Source organism: Balaenoptera physalus (assembly GCF_965194825.1).
Source record: "Balaenoptera physalus genome assembly, chromosome: 3".
Taxonomy (NCBI): Eukaryota; Metazoa; Chordata; class Mammalia; order Artiodactyla; family Balaenopteridae; genus Balaenoptera; species Balaenoptera physalus.
Genome location: NC_138890.1, coordinates 849,051 through 870,035, shown reverse-complemented (window position 1 = coordinate 870,035; position 20,985 = coordinate 849,051). Strand labels below are relative to the sequence as shown.

The window sequence follows — 20,985 nt, the reverse complement described above, 5'->3', positions numbered from 1 at the left end:
TGTAAAGCAATTATACTCCAATAAAGATGTTTTAAAAAAAAAAAAAAAAAAGAGGTGCTGAAGTGAACACAGGAAAACTCCCCCTTCCAGGAAGCGGTTTTGTTGATGCACTGCTCCTTGCACTGGGGGGTCTGATCGTCCCCTCATGCCATCTGGGCTGGAGCGAGAAAGGTACAGAGACTGTAGGACAAGCATCACAGGGTCTGGGGTCAGGGGTCTGGCTGAAAGAGGTTCAGGAAGGGTGGCTGTGAGTGGTGGGAGGTGACCGGGGGAGGGGTGGACGCCCGGGGAGGGGATGGGACACGGGGGGGGGAAGCAGGGTGGCCATGCAGAGGTGCGGGCTGCTGAGACGCCAGCTGGACGGAGCCCAGACAGCTGAGGGGGGACGCCGGGTGAGGGTGGGTGCAGGGAAGCTGGGGCTGTGGTGGACGGGGGTGCAGGAGGCCACGGGCCGGCCGGTAGGGGCCCCGGCTGCACCCCGTGTTGTGCTGGGTCTCTCTTCTTGATGCAGAAGCAGCCCAGTGCGCCGGCTTCCTGGGGGCCAGGGCCACCTCACAGCCCCTCCTGGAACATTCCTCACTTGGTCAGCTGGCTCTGCCTTCGTAACCACTACCCAGCACCAATTTGGGGCATCAACAAGACGCCCACCCAGCACTGCCTGCCCCAGTGGCCCTGGGACAAAGTTTCAAGACGAACAAAAACATAATACAGTGGGAGTCAGGAGCTGAACACACCTGCTGGGGCGCAGGACTGGGATGGGGCTGGGTGCCGAGAGGCAGAAGCCTCCAGCACTTCTGGTCAGCACCCGGCACACCTGACAGACACCGGCTCTGCTCGGCTGATGTGGAAACCGCCTCCCCAGCCAGGCTGGGGAAGGAGCCTCCAGAAGCAGCCGTCGGGGACAGCGTGGCCGGCCCGAGTGCCCAAGGTGGGCTGCGCGTGGGGCCCAGGAAAGAACAGGCAGGGCTGCAAAACGGCATTTAATTCCAGTCTGAATAGTTCAATTCCACAACCAGAGCTCAGAACACAGATATATAAAAATACTTCACAATAACGGAATATTCCACGTGGATGCCTCACCCACAAGAGCACCCTGTTCTCCATCCTGACCCACTTCAAGGAGGCTTGCTGTCTAGAACTTTCTAGAAGGGAGCGAGGCCGCGGTGGAGATGCTGGCGGGGCCGTCCTCCCAAGCCTGGCCCACACGGGATGCCCCTCCGACCGCCCTGGGGGGCAGCTCAGCGGGACCTCCAGGGCCGTGTCTGCACCTCTGCTTAGGTTTCAGCAAAACCAGCAGAGACACCACACACAGGTCCCCGCAGTGATCTCTGCACCTCCCTCCCGCGGGGACCCAGCCTCCCGTCAGGATCAGGGCCCGTGTCCCCGGCGCCCGCGAGAACCTCTCCCCAACTGTCCTCTGCAGCGGCCGCTCGCTGGCCGGTGCCGGCTTCGGGGAGGACTGGCCATGCTCAGACGCCGCGGCCCAGCCATCACGGTGGAGACTTGGCTGTTTCCTTCCACAGGCAGCCTCGCATCAGCTTAGAATAAATGATCCACCGTGTGTGGCTTTAAACCAGAACAGAATTTCTGTGACCACATCAAGGACCGGGCCTTCACACAACTCTCTCCAAAGGTGGTGGGGGAGGGTCCTGAGCCTGGGACCCTCAGGCATCGGGGGACCCATCTGTGCTTCGGGCTTCCAGACAAAGGACTGGTTTCCACGGGCGCCGGGCTGCAACCCCACGGCCCAGGCCCAGGCTGTGCACACAATGACCTTGGCCGGGCCGGGCGGGCGCAGCAGCCCGGTGGGATCGTCACAGCTATCTGGGCAGTTGGCTGCGCAGTGACAAGGCGGGGCGGGGAAACCCACATGGGGGCCGTGCGGAAAGAGGCTGGAAAGACTGCCGGTCCGTCTGCTCTCCTGCATGAGTCCCAGAAGATGCTAGAGCACGGGAAAGCAGCGGGTCTCGGGTCCTGCCTCTTACAAACACGGGTTTGCCTCAAAAACACGTAACAGAGGCACAGCAAACTCAGGAGCCATCGTAAGAGGAGCCACACACAGGAGGGAAACAAACGGAAAAATACATTGATCTTGCGGGAGCCGTACGTTCATATCAGAGTCTTTAAAGCTCCTGTTTAACGTTGGGTACAGTGCTTTTCAACATAAAACACAAACGTGCACCTTCTGTGAACCTACACGGTACAGTCACAGGTAATGACGTAAAGTTAAAAAAAAAAAAAAAAAAGTCTCTGTCCTTTCAAACCCTTTCAGGAGCTGTACCTTCCACAAGAGCCAGGAAAACAGAGGTGGCAGCCATCAGGGAGGCCGACGGCCCGCCTGTGCTCCGGAGTGCAGGGCCTTGCCTCCACCGGCCTCAGCTTCGCCGGCTCCTTTCTTCCAGGAGCTGCGTATCAAATATTTCTTTTTCCCTGCAAAACCAAAAGGAGATCACTTCGTTTTAGTCAGCAATTCTGTTTTAATAAACATAAACCCTCTCGCAAGGCAAGAGAAATCAAAGAAAAATAAACAAATGGGATCCTAACCAAACTTACAAGCTCTTGCACAGCAAAGGAAACCATCAACCTATGGACTGGGAGAAAATATTTACAAATGATATAACTGAAGAGGGCTTGATTTCCAAAATATACAAACAGCTCATACAACTCAATAACAAAAAAACAAACAACCCAATCGAAAAACGGGAAGAAGACCTAAATCCAAATTTCTCCAAAGACATACAGATGGCCAACAGGCACACGAAAAGATGCTCAACATCACTAATTATTAGAGAAATGCAAACCACAACTACAATGAGGTATCACCTCACACTGGTCGGAATGGCCATCGTTATAAAGTCTACAAGTAACGGGACTTCCCTGGTAGCACAGTGGTTAAGATTCCGCGCTCCCAGTGCAGGGGGTATCACCTGATCCCTGGTCAGGGAACTAGATCCCACATGCATACCACAACTAAGAGTTCACATGCCACAACTAAGACCCGGTGCAACCAAATCAATAAATATTAAAAAAAAAAAAAAGTCTACAAATATCAAATGCTGGAGAGGATGTGGAGAAGAGGGAACCCTCCTTCTATACTGTTGGTGGGAATGTTAAGTTGGTGCATCCAGTATGGAAACCAGTACGGAGATGCCTCAAAAAAGTAAAAACAGAATTACCATATGATCCAGCAATCCCACTCCTGGCATATACCCAGACAAAACTCTAATTCGAAGACAGGGACTTCCCTGGCGGCCCAGTGGTTAGGACTTCACCTTCCAATGCAGGGGGTGTGGGTTCCGTCCCTGGTCAGGGAGCTAAAATCCCACATGCGTCATGGCCAAAAAACCAAAACACAAAACAGAAGCAATATTGTAACAAATTTCATGAAGACTTTAAAAATGGTCCACATCAAAAAAATCTTGAAAAAAAAAATCTTAAAAAAAAAAAACAGATACATGCACCCCAATGTGCATTGCAGCACTCTTCACAACAGCCAAGACATGGAAACAACCGAAATGTCCATCGATGAATAGATAAAGAAGATGTGGTGCACATATACAATAGAATATTATTCAGCCATAAAAAAGAACTAAATAATGCCATTTGCATCAACACAGATGGACCTAGAGATTATCATACTAAGTGAATTATTTGTAGTTTTTTTTGGCCATGCCACACGGCTTGCAGGATCTTAGTTCCCCAACCAGGGATGGAACCTGGCTGCGGCAGTGAGAGCACCAACTCCTAACCAGTGGACCGCCAGGGAAATCCCCATACTAAGTGAAGTAAATCAGGCAGAAAAAGACAAATACCATACAATGTCACTTACATGTGGACTCTAAAGTATGACACAAATGAACTTATTTACAAAACTGACACAGACTCACAGACATAAACAAACTTACGGTTGCCAAAGGGGAAGGGTGGGAAGGGATAAAGTGGGAGTTTGAGATTAATAGATGCACACTGGTATATATAAAATAGATGAACATCAAGGATTTACTATATAGCACAGGGAACTATACTCCGTATCTTGTAACAAACTGTAGTGAAAAAAATCTAAAAGAAAGAACACAGACACACACACATGTGTACATACAACTGAGTCACTTTGCTGTACACCTGAAAGTAACATAATATTGTAAATCAATTATACTTCAATTAAAAACAAACAAACAAAAAAACCCCCCATAAACAAAGAAGTGAGTGTTTCATGGGGACCGGGTTTCAGTTTGGGAGGATGAGAAAGTTCTGGAGATGATGGTAGGGATGGTTGCCTGACAGTGTGAATGTGCTCAATGCCACTGAGCTGTGCGCTTAAAATGGTTAAGATGGTGAATTTTACGTTATGGGTGTTTCATCACAGTGAAGAAAAATAAACTACAAAGAAAAAATGATGAAATATCAAACTGTCCTTTAAATGCCTGTCTGTTAACAAAAAACTACATGATCAGTTAGCTGACTGGCCGCCCCTCTCAGGACCAACAAGGAATATGACCCTGAGGGGACGACCCAAAGGTAAACGCAACACAGCAGCCTAAGAACCCCACGAGGAGACCAGAACCCTGTCGTGGTGCCGAGGCTCGATGGTCTGTGCACAAGAACCTAAACGCAACTACGGTGTGAAAAGAATCGGGAGGTGGACGCACCGGGACAGACCCACTGCCCGACTGACACCCGGCCCAAGGGACCGGGCTCAGCGCTCGGCGCTCAGACCGCGTCCCTGAGGCGGCAGGGCGCGGCCGGGGCACAGCCCACGGCCCTCCACAGGCATCCGGGGTGCCTGCAGCCGGCTGAGGCTGCGGGAAACTCAGGACGCCCTCCGACCGGCAGCCCGAGCAGGAGGGTGGTGCCGGCTGGAGATGGGCCGCTCGGACCTCACTCTCCCGGGAGCACCGTCTCTTTACCGGGTGTGCAGGGCAGCCACTGAGGCTGGGGAGAGTCTGTACCACGAGACCCTAGTTGATTCTTCAGCCTGTCACCGCCACGCGGCCCCGCCTGCTCCCAGCAAGGCCTGGCAGCCCGCCCAGAGATGGGATTAGGGGCTCCAGAACGCCAGTCCAGGGCGCTAACCACACCAGCGTGAGAGGAACATCTTGATCACCGCATTCTTCCCGCCAGCCAGGGACGTCCAGGCAGCGGCTGCTGCTTAATCTCGCTGTTTCCTCAAATAGCCGTGGCATCGAGGCAACGGGGGAGAACGTCGGGGAGGCAAACATCAGCCCCACAAAGGACGTGGGGCACGCTGGGCCCAGCTCTGCCAGCTCGGACCAGGGCCCCTCAGCCCAGCCACCACAGCCGCCGGCGCGTGGAGACGAAGCCCTTCAGGACGCAGCGCAGCCTGCCTACCGGTAGCTGAGCGAAGGTCCTCGTATGTACTTCTCCTCGGCTGTCTTGTAGTCCACAGCGTCCACCGCGGAAATTGCGCAGATGATGGCCTGCAAGAGGGCAGCGCACATCAGGCTCAGGCCGGGCCTGGCGGCTCGCACCGAGCTCGGAGGAGGCCGCGTGGGCGGGCAGTCCAGCCACGCCCCGGCCGCCAGAGCCCTCCCAGCTCACACTCGTACAGTCTGCGAAATCTCTGCTCCTGATGTTTCCAAATTAAATCTACAACGTTCTCTTTTGGATGAGATGAGAGTTCATGTCACCAAAAGCAGAGAAAGGCAGAACCTGGGGACTTCCCTAGCCGTCCAGTGGTTAGGACTCCATGCTTTCACTGCCAGGCCTGGGTTCAATCCCTGGTTGGGGAACTAATAAGATCCCACAAACCGTGTGACGTGGCCATAAAAAAAGGAAAAAAAAGGAAAAAAACAAGAAAACACAAAGCAGTAATCTGAATACACAATAGATGCCTGATATCAAAAGATCACTGTTACTTTTTTGGAGTGAAATCATAGTATCGTAGCTATTTATTTTTAAAGAGTTCTTCTGGTTCAGAGCAGGGTCTCTCTCCCCTCGGCACGGCTGACACAGGGGCCGTCCTGGACCGTGGGGTGCGGAGCGGCGTCCTGGTCCCCACCCACAGGACGGCAGGAGCCCCCCACTCGTGACGACCACAGACAACCCCAGACGTCCCCCAGTGTCCCCAGGGAGCAGGATCACCCTTTTTAGAGACACACATGAAAGTACGCACGGATAAAAAACAATCCAGAAGGAGGGGCTGGAAGTGCAAGTGGAGCAAGGCCGCACTATTCCAGCGGGTGACGGACACGTGAGGGTTCACGGCGCTACTTAATTTTTCTTAACACATTTGAAATTTCCACAACGATAAAGCTCAACACTTTAGAGCCTGGTGACATTTTCCCACACATTCCATTCACAGCCAGCAGTGTCCTCCCTGAACTGAAGAAGGGCCGAGGGGCCGTGCACCAGCTCCTCGACCGCCCGCGCTCCAGCTGAAGCGCGTTTGCAAAGCTGAAGCTCCCCTTCCCCTGGGCCAGGGACCACCTGAGGGGCCCAGGCTGCAGCGCCCAGCCCACAGCGCCTCGGGGAGACTCAGGCCCCCAGGCCCCAGGCCCTGCCCGTGGACGGCTCAGGCGGCACCGCCCCGGGAAGGCTTCTGGAGAACGACACCCAGGCCCCAACACCCCGGGGTGCTGCGGGGCCCGCCGGCGCTCACCTCGGGCAGAAGCACATCCAGGACGAAGCGGATCCCGTCCCCGTGCCCGCGTGCCAGCAGCCTGCTGCCCGCCTCTTGGTACACCCCCTGCAGGTACTTCACCACCAGGTCCAGCTGCTCCTCGTCCTCCAGGTACGTCTCCACACAGGTCACGTACTGACCCGAGCTCAGGAACGTCTTCAACCACCTGGACGGCTTCCTGTTCTTCAGGATGGCCCGCAGGTGGCTCTCGGCGCCCCGGGCCTTCACGATGTACTCCACCAGCTTCTGGTTGGCCCGGTCCCGGGCGGCCCGCGAGCGGTCAGGGAGGACCTTCCTGCAGGCCGGCCTCCTGCCCCGCGGGCTCCCTGCCGAGGCCTCCTCGGGGCCCACCCCGCTCAGCAGGGGGAACCTGGTCCCCTGGACGTCCCGCTGGATGGACTTGCGGACGGGGGAGCCTGCGGAGGAAGCGCACCCCCGTGACTGGGCGCCCTCGGCGACCACGTGGGCTGCGCCGGGACGGTCCCCGAGGGCTCTCCCGCCGACAGGACCCCCGCCCCTCGCCCCAGCTCTGCCCTCCACCCTGCTTCAGCGGCACCCTGCAGACGCCAGCGACAGGAGGGCAGGGAGAGGGCCACGCAGATGCCCCGGCCCCAGGCAGGTGACCTGGGCACTGGCGGCAGGTGTGGGTGTGCAGCCGCCCTCCCAGCCCCACAGCAGAGGGAAGCGAGGGGACCCCGTGGACCCAGGCATGGCTGGACCGTAGGCCTCAGGCTTGGGGCGCGCTGCCCGCCGCACACACCCCTCCAGAGCTCAAAGAAGACTGCCACTCCTAACGGGCAAAAGAGCGGGTCCCACCTTAAAGGAGCTGCGGGCGGACTTACTTATATCAGCCGCGTAGTATTCCAGGAAAGAGCCAGCGAAGGAACCACAGCCTGCACAGGGGCGGAAGGGAAGTCAGGTCACACACAGGACTGGACTCTGCCGGGTCGTCCAGCCGGTGTGCGCCCTGACCTCAAGCCCGAGGACCCCCCACGGCCGGACCTGGGACGGATGGAAACCAGCCCGGATTCAAAGGAAACCATTCTGTTCAGACCCAGGATGAGCCTCCACCAGGCGCCTGCCTGTCCGCTGGGATGGGGAGAAGCCTGCTCGGGGCTGGTCCAGACAGCTATGGGGACCGGGCCACCCTCCACCCTCGGGGGCCCTCAGGGAAGGCCCCGCACTGCTGCCCCCCGTCACTTCGTGCAGGGGCGCCGGAGCCCCACGTACCAAGCCGGACCCTGTAGTCGGTGATGAGGGAGACGCACCAGCCGATGGCCTGGTCGAAGTCCTCCTTGGCCTCGTCCTGCAACAAGACCCAGACGGCGGGCGTCAGCCGGGAGCACCTCCGAGGCCCCGCGTCCTCAGTCCCCTCGTCCAGGAAGGGGCCTGCAGACGCCCCCGCACAGGGCTCCCTGCGAGGCATGTCTGGGGCCGGGGCTGCTCAGAAAACAGTCCCCTGTGAGCCGAGCCCTCGGGGCCGAGAGAGACACCACACACCCTGAGAGCAGGAAGGCGAAAACCCACCGCAGGGCAGCTGACAGGCCATCAGATGGGCAAGACGTGAGGCTGCAGGAGATGAACCCCGTGGGAGACACCTCTGGGCCCGTGGCCCTCAACTGTACACGGTCAGTGGGAAGAAGTGCTGCCCCGGGGGAGGGACCCCTGACGTGTGATCCTCACATCAACCCAAGGCCGTCACCCCCAGGGAGAACCCCTGAGCTGGGATGACCAGCGAGACCAGCCTGAGACCCACAGGTGTGTGATGGGAGGGGCGGGCAGCTCCAGAGGCGGAGGGTGTTTGGGCCGCGGCCAGGCTCGCTGACCAGCACCTGGGACAGCAGGGTGTCGCCGGCACATGCCCGAGCTCCCACGGCCCGTTTCCAGGGGACATGCCCAGGCATCCGGGTCTCGCGAAGCCTACACGCCATCTTCTTGAACCCAGGCATCCTTGCGATAAAACCCATTCCTCAGGTATTTGAGGCACACGAATCTCAAACTCGATTCCCCCCTCCCCTCTGCCCCCGCCCTCCGGTCCCAAGAGCCCAAGGCTGGGTCCAGCGTGGGTGCCGACCTTCCAAGCAGCGCCCGCACTTGAGGCCCGTGGCCTGCTGCCCTCAGAGAACAGCTGGTCGGCAGGAGATGCCCTGACAGCCCCACCGCATCCCACTCACCCGGGGAACCAGCTCAGACGCTGCTTCCCACACGGGAAGGCGTCACCCCACGCAGAGCCCAGAACCCGCTGACCGGGGGCCAAGCAGACACCCGCGTCGGAGCGGGGCTCATGGGCCCCATTGCCCGACCCAGTCGCAGTCTGTGTTTTTGAAAGCTGGGACAACGAGGTGGTGGGTGTTTCCGAGTTAACAGGCGCACCCTGTGCGGACCAGCTCCTGGGGACTCATGGGCTGGGCCAGTCACGGGGCCACGGCGATGGTGCTCCCTGACGTACGTGCTGCTCAGGCTCACAGCCTCGGGGTCTACAGTGCTCTTCCCGGCAGCGGCTCAGATGCAGCCGCAAGTTGTGGGCCTTGGCCCTGGGCCCTCCCACCTCCCCTCTGTGCAGGGCGCCCTGTCCTCCACGCCAAACCTGCGCAGTGGGGAACGGCCAGCAGCCGCCCCAGGGGCAGTGACCCCCAGCGGAGCAGCCGGGGCCAGGCGTCACTCCCACAACTACCGCTGTCTGAAGGGCCTCGTGGTGGAGGACACCGTTACCAGCCACCAAGCCAGCCCTTCAAAGCAGCGCAAACCACCATCCACGTACCAGAAGCGCCTGCTTTTCTTTACAATCAAAGTGCTTCAATCGCCGGAGAGACACCGTGATGCTGGAAGCAGAGAGAGCAGAGGTTCACGGGAGCCAGCCCCATCTCGCGACCTAAAAGCGCCCTTCCTCTGGGAAAGCGTGGGGCCTCTGCCAGCGCAGGCTCGTGGGTGGAGGAGGGAGCCCCTCGGAGCTGGGCCCAGGTGTGCCCATGCTTCCAGGCTGGCTCCGGGAAGACGGTGCTTCCGCCCCCAGTCGAGGACTGGGCGGAGGGGGGTGACTGGGCAGGGGGTTGCTCACAGCCCCTGCAGGGAGCCAACTCCGCTGCAGTTTGTGGGAAATGGGGGCCCAAGGAGTGTCCGGCGGGGCTGACTCTGGAAGCCGGCAAGCAGTCTGGAAAACCCAACCATCTGGCCGCATCCCTGAACACAGCCTTTGCGGGGACCCTCATCCGGGGCTCTGGACCCCACCCCGGCCCCGTTCGCCAGCCTCCACCCAGAAGCACTCAGCAAGAGCAGAGAACAGTGGGTTTACCCTCTGCCTTTGGGGTTCATGTTTCCTTCAATGAAAAGCACACTCGCTTTCTTATCTCTTCGCCTGACACTTTTGACCTGTTGGCAGATCCAAGAAAACCAGGTGTCAAGGACCCAGAAGGTCGTGGGTTTTCGACACTTTCCTGATGTCACCTCGTCAAGCATGTGACAAGGAACGCAGCCGGCTCGGGCTGACAGCCGACACCGGGAAACGCTCAGAAAGCGCCGCGTGGCCCTCAGTGCTGTTCCGACCGAGTAGAGCCAGGGCTCTACAACAAGAGGAATCATGGCCGCTGCCTTCAGCACTTCCGCCCGGCTCAGGGCGCGATCCTCCTCATTCTGGGGGACAGGCAAAGCGAGCTCGGGGAGGCCCGGCCGGGCCCAGCAGATGTTAGGCGGGAGGCGGCAGGCTGTGGACCCCAGAGGGGCCCCTCTCGGCGTCACCAGCGCCGTGGGTGAGGATGGAGCCCGCACGCCACGGGTATCTGCGCCGCTGGCACCCATGAACCAGCAGGGCCCCCGGGAACTGGGGAAAGCGGAGAGGCGGGGAGAAGGCTGCCAACTGCAGGAGGACACGGGAACCTCGGGAAGTGAGGGTCCCCGATAATTAGCCCCTCAAATCCTGCCACGGAGCTGCACGGCAACCTCGGTTCATCTGCATGTCTGCGCTCTATCTACAGATGCCACACAGATTTCATTCTGTCCTTCCTGGGACGGTCAGTCACGTGCCAGGAGGCCGTGCTGACCTGGATGAGCTCAGACTCATCGTGACAACAAAAGCCGCTCCACTGTGGCAGCTATCTTTAGGATTTACACACCACTGCCTCTTCCTAAAAGTTAAAGAACTACAGCTAGAACCATCAGAACCCTGCCCCTGCCAGAAGAGGACAAAGGGGGGTAAATTAAGGTGGAAATGGCAGGGGCGAGGGCAACCGGGTGGTGCCCCTGCCTCACAAATTCTCCAACTGACCATGGGCACCGTCCAAGCAGGCGGAGGAGGCACAGCCAGGACGTCAGCCACACTTAAGGGCGTCCGCTGCACTGGGGGCGCGGCCAGGACCTCAAACACCTGCTGTGCAACGAATGCCCACCCTAATCTGCACACTAAAAAGCTGAAATGTAGACTATTTTAAATGAGCAAACCATGGGCGTTTTTTGGAGGCGGGCTTTCTAAGCCTGCTTGATAAAAACCTGACCTATAAGCCTCACAATCCTTTGTGCCAGAAGGCTGAGACCCCCTTTCCTTAGGTAAACGCGTCCACGTCGATGCTCACGGACCCAGAGTTTCCCCAGTAACACCAGAACAGTGGACCACCTGCCCGGGTCCCGGCGTCAAGAATGGAGGACGCTGGACCTCAGGCTCGGGGGACCAACTGAGCGAGCAGGGGGTGGAGGAGAATTCTTACCACTGCGGGCCAGAAGGGGTATTTTTGGTATTTAAGCCAGACTAGCATTCCTACTTCAAACGAACGTGGTTCTAGAATTTAAAGAAAGAAAGGAAAACAAAAAGAGACAAGTTAGATCCATAACAGGCACCAAAAGCAGCTGTTGGAGAAAACGCAACCACGGAGACATTGTTTAAGCCCAGTGTTGACATAGTTCCCCTAACAGACCCGAGAGTCTGAGGGGCAGGTTTGTAAGTCCTGCCCCTGGAACCCAAATGCCGACCACAAGCGCGGCCAGGGTGACAGCTGGTTTCCTAGCAGTGACCGTGCGCCGTGCTCGTGGGGACGGGGGCAGGCGGGGGCTCGGTGCCACCTCTGCAACTGCTCTGTAAGCCTCAGGTTACTCCAGAATAAAGCACTTTTTAAAGAGCATGGCACATAAACAGAAAGGAGACCACAGCACACAATGAAGACCCCATACGGGGACTGAATTTCTGAGAAGCTCATCTGTCTGGGAAACTGGGGGCTTTAAAGTGTTAAAAAAAAGAGAACTATTCAAACAATCGTAAGATAACTGCAAGTAACTTCTCAACAAAATTTAACTGCATCCTCAACTAAAAAAGTTCCAGAATGTGTAAATAACTCAAACATTCAAAAACCGGCCACACTGCGGTGCCTGACAGGAGGAAGGGCTGTGAGAGAAAGGGGACCTGGGGGACAGGGAGCCGCCTGGGGCACACGCGGAGTGCTGGTCACCCGCGAGAGGAGCGTCGTGGCCCCCAGGACGACGGGTCATGGGTGCAGACAGCCAACCCGGGCCGGCCGGCCAAAACACCAGCAAACCAAAACCAAATGGAAGACAAAACCGGGAGAAAAGAGCCAACACCCGGGTTTCTGGGGCCGTAACTGACCCCTGTGTGGCGACAGGGACGGAAACGCCCTCTGCAAGAAGGCACGGCGGCCCCCCTGCGCCCAGCGAGCCCGCGGGGAGCTGACCCCAGTGACTCCCCAGGAGCCCAGGCACTGCAGCCCAGGCGGAAGCATCCAGACACCACAGTAACCAGCCGCCACCAGGAACAATCGGCAGAGCCCGCGGGAAACGCCCGAGACTCGCTTACACAGAAAGGGCAGGGAGCCTGCTGCGTGGGGACGACAGGGGACGGGGGGGGGGGCTCCAGGACAGCTCCCCGGCCGTGCAGGAGAAGCCCCCAGGCCTCCCGTGCTGCTCGCGCTGCAGCCTGTGAACGCGTAAACGTTTCACAATAAAAAGGTCCAAAACCCAAACCAAAACCACCCCCAGACCACGTTAAGACTAACGGTTAACGGCCGAGTCTAATACTGAAACCGGTCCGCGATTATTCAGTTGAAAGCAAACTAGCTTTCCGTTCCTGGCCGGTTCTGACCTTTGGGCCTGTGTCTGACCCCCTTCCGGGGAGGACAGGGGCAGCTGACCTGTGCCCGGGGGCGGGGGCACTGTGCACACAAGGGGGCGCCGAGCCCCTGCTTCTTGGGACGCCATCCGGGAAGGCTGCGAGGCAGCCTCAGGCCGCACCCAAGCGGTGGCGACAGAGCCCATCTATTCACTCGGCTGCCCTCCTCCGTCCCCTCTGAGGGGACAGCAGGGAGGCTGGGCTGTCGCGCCCCAGGGAGCCCCCCCTCACGTGGTTGTCCTGGACAGCGGACCCCGGACTGCCTCTCCGTAAGCCCTCGGCTCAGGACGAAACCCAGGCAGCGCGGCGAGAGACCTTCCCCGGACGTCGGGCGCCGCGGGCCTCCCCCTAGGAAGGCGCCACCCGCTTACCGTGGTACAGGAGGATTCTCGGGGGCTCCTCGTCCTCCTCCTCCTCGTCTTCTGCCAGGAGAGCGTTCACGGCGTTCAACTCCACTGACTCTTCAGAAGGTGGACGGGCTGCCAACAAGGGTAGATCAGACTTCCCCCGTCACGGTCCTAGGGACTCACCCCAGGAACAACATCTCCTGATACGTGGGCATCGGCGCAGAGAGCAAAGCTGCCGCGACGCAGACTTCCCCGCGGCCTCGCTCAGGCAGGGCACGTCGGTTAAAGCACGTTCAACAGAATAAGAGAGAAGGGAGGGCAGGAGAGACCTCGAGCGCAAGCAGGGAAGGTGGAGGAACTAGGCAAGGGGTCCTCGCGTGCGGCTTGTCCCTTCACGCAGGCGCCCTCGGACACGCGGGGAGGGGGCGGCCCTGGGGCCAGGCCCCTTGGGAAACCATCCCCGCGCCTCCGGCGCCAGGGAGAGGGCCCCTTTCAGGGGCCGAAGAAAGGCAGAAACCCAGGAGTGACTGCGGGGCAGGCAGAGCGCAAGGTACCAGCCGTGCAGAAATGGATTTCCAAATTAGCATTTCAAAACTAAGTGGGATGCTACAACGTCCAAACGGACGGAATCATAGCGCCTGGCAGCAGCCACACAGAAATACATGACACGGGAATCCTTAAAAAGTCAGGAGCCTTTTAAGTGAGTTAATCACTTCTGAGATTCCTGCCAATTTAACGGGAGTGCATCATGGCTTCTGCGACGGGAAGAAGAAAGGAATTAATCCTCGGGGAGCAGATGCAGCATTATCACAGCCACACGCTTCCGCCCCGCGCCCCTCCACTCCCTCCCTCCGCTTCAAAACAAAAATAAAAACACACTAGTATTTGGGAGCAGTTGAGGTAATTATAGCCCAGTGGGAGAGACAGACGAAAAGGACTTAGGACATCTCTGCTCGGGATCTATCTTGGTAACAATCTCATTCAGAATCTAGTTAAAAATACACAGGTGCCTGGCTCCGGATGGGCCACGGGAGAAGCAGACGCTGCCCCCTCCCCGGCACACGACTCGTCCTCTCCGGGGCTTTTACCTCCCTCCAGGAGCCGGGCGTCTCTGGTCTCCTCTGCAGGGCCGAGCTGAGTAGGGCTGCGCGGAGCCATGCGGGGCCCCGGCCTCTGGCCGCCGTCCGGGCACAGGTGCTGGGCAGGGTGGCCACGGGCACTGGGGCCGCCCGGAGGACCTTCGGCCCCGCCTCCGGGAGGCGAGCGCAGGGCTGCCGGGCTGGCCCCCGTCTCACTCTCTTCCTCCCCGGCTCCCTCTGAGGACGGAGGCGCTTCCTGACCCCACCTGGGCCCCCGTGCCAGGTTCCTCTCCCGTTTATTCAGGGTCGTTGTCCGGTTTGCCCGGTGTTTTCTGGATCCCCGTCCGTCCTGAGCACCACTGCCGGCCGAGGAGACGGCTGGGGCACGCAGGCCTCCGCTTCTCCCGAGCCCCTTCTTGTGGTCCACTCTGCACCCGGGGTCCTCCTCGCGAGCAGGCGGGCCGGACAGCCTCTGGGGCGCACGTTCCCTCCTCGTGTGCCCAGGACTGCCCGACGCGTCTTCGTGGAGCAAAGGCGAAGGGCTGGGGTCGCAGAGCGAGGAGGCCGGTTCCGTGGGCTTCGCTCTCAGAGACCGAATGGTCCTCTCTTCCCCGGAAGAGCTTTCTTGACACGGACGGGTTCTCTCATTCAAAACATCCAGAGCCACGCGGAGCGACCGCCTGTAGGCCAGCTCCTCCAGGGGCGCGGCAGCAACCTCGTTCTGCAAGGCTGAAGGACAGAAAAGGAACAAAGCCTGGTGATGGGCAGACAGCCGGCACCGGCACCCGAGCGGTGCTCCACCGGCTGGGGCGTCTCACTGGGACCGCTGGTCTCGGCACCTGAAGGGAGGCTGACGTTTCTCACCTACATCTTCCCAAAGGAGGGACCCGGACGACAAAAAAACAGTTCAGGGCTGCAAGGCTTCCCTTTCCCAAAAGCAAAATGACTGACCCTCCCCTGATTGGGTTACAAAGATACATTCCTCCAGGTTACAAAACAATGCCGCCCGGCAAAACGTATTCAGATGTTTCTCCAATCCTCTCTCAGCCTCACAGTTTCAAATTCAATCAGGGTCAGCAGAAACCCACACCAACTAAATAAAGAACTCTTCGGGCAGTGTACTCTGGGGTGGGGGTGACAAACAGACGACTAAGAGGCTCCTCGTGGGCCGGTAAATCGCCCACACTTCTCTGCAAGGGCATTTCCAAGCCAGCAAGTGGCACCAGGGGCCTGGAAACTTCAGCCTGACCTCCCCGCTGCAACAGCTTTCCTCGTTCACTCCGACGCGCAGGTGCCGTGCTCTTATCTGAACGAGGGGACGGAGGCGACGCCACAGCTCAGCAGGCATAAATGATGCCTCCATCAACACAGTGTTTACCCGTCTAACGGTAAAGGCGCCCACAAGCAAGCGGCCCCCCAACACGGGCTGCACGAACAGTCACGGCGTCTGAGAGGTGCTGGTCGCCGCCGCCCGAGGCGGGCATCGTGCTCTGAACGAGAGCGGTTTCCCCAGAGACGCAGGAAAATGGACCCTACGTCACAGTTACCGCTGGAAGATACCCTGGGCAACCTTTACACAGGACAGAAAGCTCTCTGCACGTGAAGTAAGCACTCCCAGTCTGAGCAGGGAGAACGCTTCCGCATCTGGGCCTGTGGAAGGGCGCGCCTAGGCCGGTGCCCGGTCGGTCTCCTAGCGGGTGTGTGCACCGTGGGCAGAGCTGGGCCGGGCTCAGGCCAAGTCTGTCTGACCTACGACGAGACGCAAGGAGGCCGGAGTCTGGGCTCCACTTCCAGCCCGCCTCGCACCGCCCCCCGCCCCGACAGCCCGCAGACACCGACACCCTGGCAGCAAGGCTGGTGCCGGTCACACCCTTTTTACTCCCCTGGGCTCAGCGATAGAATTTAAATACACATCCAACTGCTTCTCAGACCTTGGGCGGAGGCCAGACCAGCAACAGAACCACCTCAGTCTTGCTACGCGATAAGCAAAACACATAAAAAGAGGAAAAGCCTCTCCCCCTTTCTTCAGGGAGGTGTGCCCCTTCTGCATGGCCTGCAGGGCCGCGGATGTGGCCTGTGGACCCTGATGCCACCACTGGCCATCCTAGGAGTCAAGAACAGGACGGGCTCGAGGGGCAAATTCTAGAAAGGGTGAAGAAAGCAGACCTATCTCCTCCAGCTCAGGGAAATCACGTTCCCTTGTATGAAGGGGAAAACCCTGAACAGGGTCGCTTTGCAGACCTGAGTCTCCATCTTCTCCCAAACTGCCTCTTACTTTATTAAAACCTCACAGTTACTCAAAAACATGGTCTTACCTAACGAGGAAGCAATGCCTTCAATGTGAGACTTCTTCAGGATCTGGGCTCCCGTGCTTTTCACCTTAATTCTGCAGGGACAGGAACGGCCGTTATACGCCACCAGCCATGCCACCAAGACGTTTCAAACATGTTTTGCTTTAGACGACAAAAGAATTAGATTCATTTTCTTCCTTTGCACCCTTCCACTCAAACCAAAAGTCACGGCCAACTGGGAATTCATGCACCTGAGGTGAGAGGCAGCAAGGACCCTGGTGAATGTTTTTGGTTTTGTTTTTTCCTTTCCCCTTTTAAGACAGAAAAGGTTGGCTGGATTTAAGAGCAAAAATGAATTCAAATTGTGGCTTTTATGTGGCAAATCCCACTTTCAACTGCACAAATAACTCCTTTGTTAGATTTTCAGAGTAGAGGATAATGTCACGAAAAGCTGTTTACGGCCCAGCAGGTGTGTTTTAGTTTAAAAGGATGCGCTTTCCTTTCAAACTCGAGTATTCAATTACCTTCCCAGCCTCGGGGAAAGTGTGAGCTGTGGACTAAGCAGGCTTAGGAGCGGCTCTGAAGAAAGAGGGGTGGGGACGCGGGGACGCGGGGAGGCAGGAGCAGGAGCTGACTTGGTTTCATTCTCTATTTAGAATTGGGAATTCTCCCGTCAGACACACATGACCTGGGCATTTTAATCATTCCCGGTCATCTACGTCCTTCCACCACGGACGGACGATCAAGAACACAACATAACGTGCTTCCCCACACCCGTGCGTTTGCCTTCTGAATGCTAAACGACAGTTTATCAGAGGCACAGGCTCAAACATCAAATATCCCAAAACTCAGGGGGCTGTCACACAAGTTTCTGAAAAAAAGACACACAAATACATCTGTGGGAAGGAAACAGCCCTACTTGAACCCCAATGAGCGTTTACCTCGCGTTTAATTTAAATTCGTTCCATTTTTGTACTGATCTCTCTGGACATCAGTACCTCGTATACATCTTCAATTACCAAACTTACGTGAAATAAAATCAGTTGTTTTCCGCTTTGGGTTATTTTGATCCCATTTATAACTAAAAAGATAAGAAGCCCTTAAGAGTGCTCTTCACTTTTTTGGGGAGGGAATGGTAGTATCAGAAATCTCGTATGGAAAAAAGATAATATCACAAAAACACAACACTTAACTTTTTGTCTAGGGAAAGTATCTGAACGTCTAGAAAAAATCCCTTTTTTCTCTTATTTTTGGCTGACTTCTCAGTTCTGGCCAAGACCTACATTAGGAAAAAAAAAGAAGAAGAAAGAAAAAAAAACCTTGTTACTTAGACACAACAAACAGCTAACACAATGTAAGAAGCCGTGGCGACCCATAAATACAAATGCAACAGATGATTCTTAAAGGAGCAAAGGACTCCAGAGGCGGGGAAACTGAGGCACAAGGTGCAGCAGCAGACCCAGACCAGAACCAGGGTTTTATCTGGCCCTCTTCCCACAACGCTGCTGGGAAGTCTCCCCGAGATACTCCCGTTATTTACTATCAGGGCTACCGGCCAGCTATTTCCTTGAGTTACAGCCTTACATGCCTTTTTATAGCTGACTCTGTTACATTTTTTTTTTTCCCCAGTGTGAGGAAAAAAAAAAGACACTTCCGGAAGCATAACCTTGTAAGCGCTCGACCAAAACCCCATTAGACGGGGAAGGAGGGAGAATCGGTGCCAACGGAGAGGAGCGCCAACTGTTCAGACTCAATTATTTCGCTGAAGCAACTCCTAGATATCTCCTGATAAAGATTTTACTTGTCACCCGAAAGTCATTTCAAATTCCTGAAATTACAGAAGAATAGCTGTCACCTTTGCAGGCCATAATCGCCTTTTCCATCTGCAGAGGACATACTTGGCATCCGTCATGATTTAGACTCATGTGGTAAGCAGTAATGATTTGGCACAAACAAAGTACTTGAAGGTCTGACGCGATGTGCCCTGCAACAAAATTTGCACGGTGGTTTATAACATCGTTTGCTTCCCATTTCAACGCAGACACAACCCTCAAGGGCAAAGGTTAGTGGGGCTGATCCTCAAGGAGATGGTTCAATTCCATCATCCTGCACTGAGTTGGCTCAATGCCAAAAAGAAGTGACTGGCCTCAGTGCCTAGGGAGGCGCCTGGATGATTTTCATAAATAAAATACAGCCAAAGTCCCTCCCAAAGGTCCCGTCTAGATTATTTTTAAAAGGCTCCTGAATAAATCAGCCTGCCTCCAACGTCGGCAGGAGAGGCGTTGTAAACATTCAAAGCTTAAAAACAATCAAAGCTTACAACTCTCCCATGTTTGGGGAGTTAACAGTTGACCACAGCGCAAAAAAATAAAATCAGAGGAACACGACTGCTCTTTTGGCTGCCGTGTCCCTGAAAGGACTGGACAGCTGCAGACCGTTGATTACATCAATCGGGAAGGCTGGTCTGGCGGTGACAGTAAAGAAAAAAGGACGTGTGGGGGGGGGGTTCGTTTGTGCAAAGAGGGGTTCACCCCGGCAGGAGAGGGTGGGTCCAGTTAGCAGAAGATGGGGGCTTCAGGGGGCAGAGGTGGGGCTTCAGGCAGCAGAGATAGGGGTTCAGGCAGCAAACGAGGGGCTTCAGGGAGCAGAGGTAGGGGTTCGGGGAGCAGAGATGGGGGTTCAGGATGCAGAAGTGGGGTCCAGGGAGAAAAGAGGTTCAGAGAGCAAAGGGGTTCAATGAACAGAGACGGGGGCTCCCGCGGCAGGGCGGGTTACCGCCCTGGGGAGCCTCTTTCGGGGTTCACCCCTCCCCCAGGCCCGGCCGCGCCGCCTCAGCCCCCGCCCGGCCGACCCGAGGGGCGCAGCCCGCCGGGCTCACCGGGCGCCCCGCCTCCCCAGCACGGCGTCCCCGAGCCCAGCGCGGAGGGCGAGGTGGCCGCGGCGGTCCAACGGCGGTTGCACCCGCGCCGCCCCAAGCGCAGCCGTCCGCGCCCGCGCTCACCACCTCCGCCGCCACCGCCGCCGCCGCCGCCGCCGCTCCCGCGGGCCGGGGGCGGGGCCAGCCTGGCGGCTGTGCCAGGCCCCGGCCCCGCCTCCGACCAATGGGGAGCCCGCGTTCGCGCCACGGCCCCGCCCCTTCCGCCCGGCTGCTCGCAGAGTGACAGGCGAGCGCGCGCTAGGCTGACTGAAGGGCGAGGGCGGGCGTGCGGGCTCGAGGTGGGCGGCGACGGCGGCGACCTCCATCTTCCGGCCCGGGCGCCCGCCGCCTCCTTACTGCGCCTGTCAGGCCCGCGCGGCCCTCGAGGCCCCTCCCCGCCGAGGCCCTGAGGAAAGCCTCGAGAGCCTTCCAGAACCTTCCACGGCCTGAGGCGCCAGAGGTGAGGCGTCGCGGCGGTTCCGACCCGCGCCCACCAGAGGGGTGGTCGTGCGTTTCGCACATGACCCACTTGTGTGGGCGATGACCCAGGAAGCAGGTACCCTGCCGACCCCGCGCCGGCCACGTCAGTGCGGTGGTCGCCGTGGGGTCGGTGTGAAGACACAGTGTGGGGTTCAGGTGTGCGAAGTGGCGACCCCACGGACGGCCACACACGCGAGTGTGTCCCCTCCGCCCCCGGCCGGACTCAGAGTGTCTGTTGGGTCGAAGGCAGAATTCGGGGTTCAACGTGTCGTGGCGCCGCGTTCAGGAGCCGGTGCTGCTCGGCCCGCCTCGTTCGAGGAAGTTTTGTGTCAAACGCGGCGGGTCGCTAGGGGGCCGTGGACACGGGTGCAGCCCACGCAGGGCCAGGTGGCCGCTCGCCCCGGTCACGCGGGGGTCGGAGTCCCTGTTCACAAGATCAGGGTGTTGAGTGGGGTCCCTTCGTGGCCTCCTTAGGGCCCCGAATGCATGGAAACACGGCGGGGCGTCTCAGTCCACGGGCCATTTGGATGCTCCATTTCCATCGTTTGAGAAAATACAGATTCCGCCCTGGTGCAGGCTGGCTCGCTCGGGGGTGTGTGTGTGTGTGTGTAAAGACGTCTTCGTCTTTGACGTGATTCATGGTTCAGTAACAAACATAATACGTTTTTTCTGCCATCATCCCATTAGCAAAGGTGAGAGAAATCCTCAGGCCCGACCCCAGCGCGGGATGTGAGATGGGCAGCCGTAATTCGGGGCTGCTGAGACGTGTGAATTGGTACCTTTCTGGAAAACGACTTGACGTCATCTGTCAAATGCCTCGAAAACGTCGCAGACCCTCCAACCCCGCAATTTCCACTTCCAGAGATTTATCGGAAAGATATAATCAGATGTGCACAAAGATGGGTGTGCAGTGATGTTTTCTGCAGCGTTACTTACATCGTGGAAAAAATCAGGAGGCCCTGAGATGTCCAACAGTAGAGGTGTGGTTAGCTAAAATACGATGGAAGTTATTTTTTGAAATGTCTTCGGTAACAAGAAATATTTATGATGCATTTCCAGTGGAAGGGGAAAAATTTTTAATGAAAGCCAAACAGACTTCTGAGAAGGGTGGATCCTGTCAAAGGA

The 20,985-nt window shown here is 57.5% G+C and overlaps 1 protein-coding gene across 1 annotated transcript; it reads right to left on the bottom strand.

Moving 5' to 3' along the window:
• Nucleotides 1-967: 967 nt before the first annotated feature.
• Nucleotides 968-19,511, bottom strand: PWWP3A (PWWP domain containing 3A, DNA repair factor). The gene is made up of 14 exons (XM_082454415.1): nt 19,342-19,511; nt 18,319-18,447; nt 17,657-17,742; nt 16,488-16,558; nt 14,182-14,901; nt 13,118-13,225; nt 11,338-11,408; nt 9,933-10,009; nt 9,402-9,462; nt 7,871-7,946; nt 7,483-7,533; nt 6,620-7,056; nt 5,350-5,438; nt 968-2,430 (listed from the first exon to the last, which is right to left on the bottom strand). Exons 2-14 carry the CDS (start codon nt 18,373-18,375, stop codon nt 2,376-2,378), a joined length of 1,959 nt encoding a protein of 652 aa, XP_082310541.1. The 5' UTR covers nt 18,376-18,447; nt 19,342-19,511; the 3' UTR covers nt 968-2,375.
• Between the last annotated feature and the right edge of the window lie 1,474 nt (nt 19,512-20,985).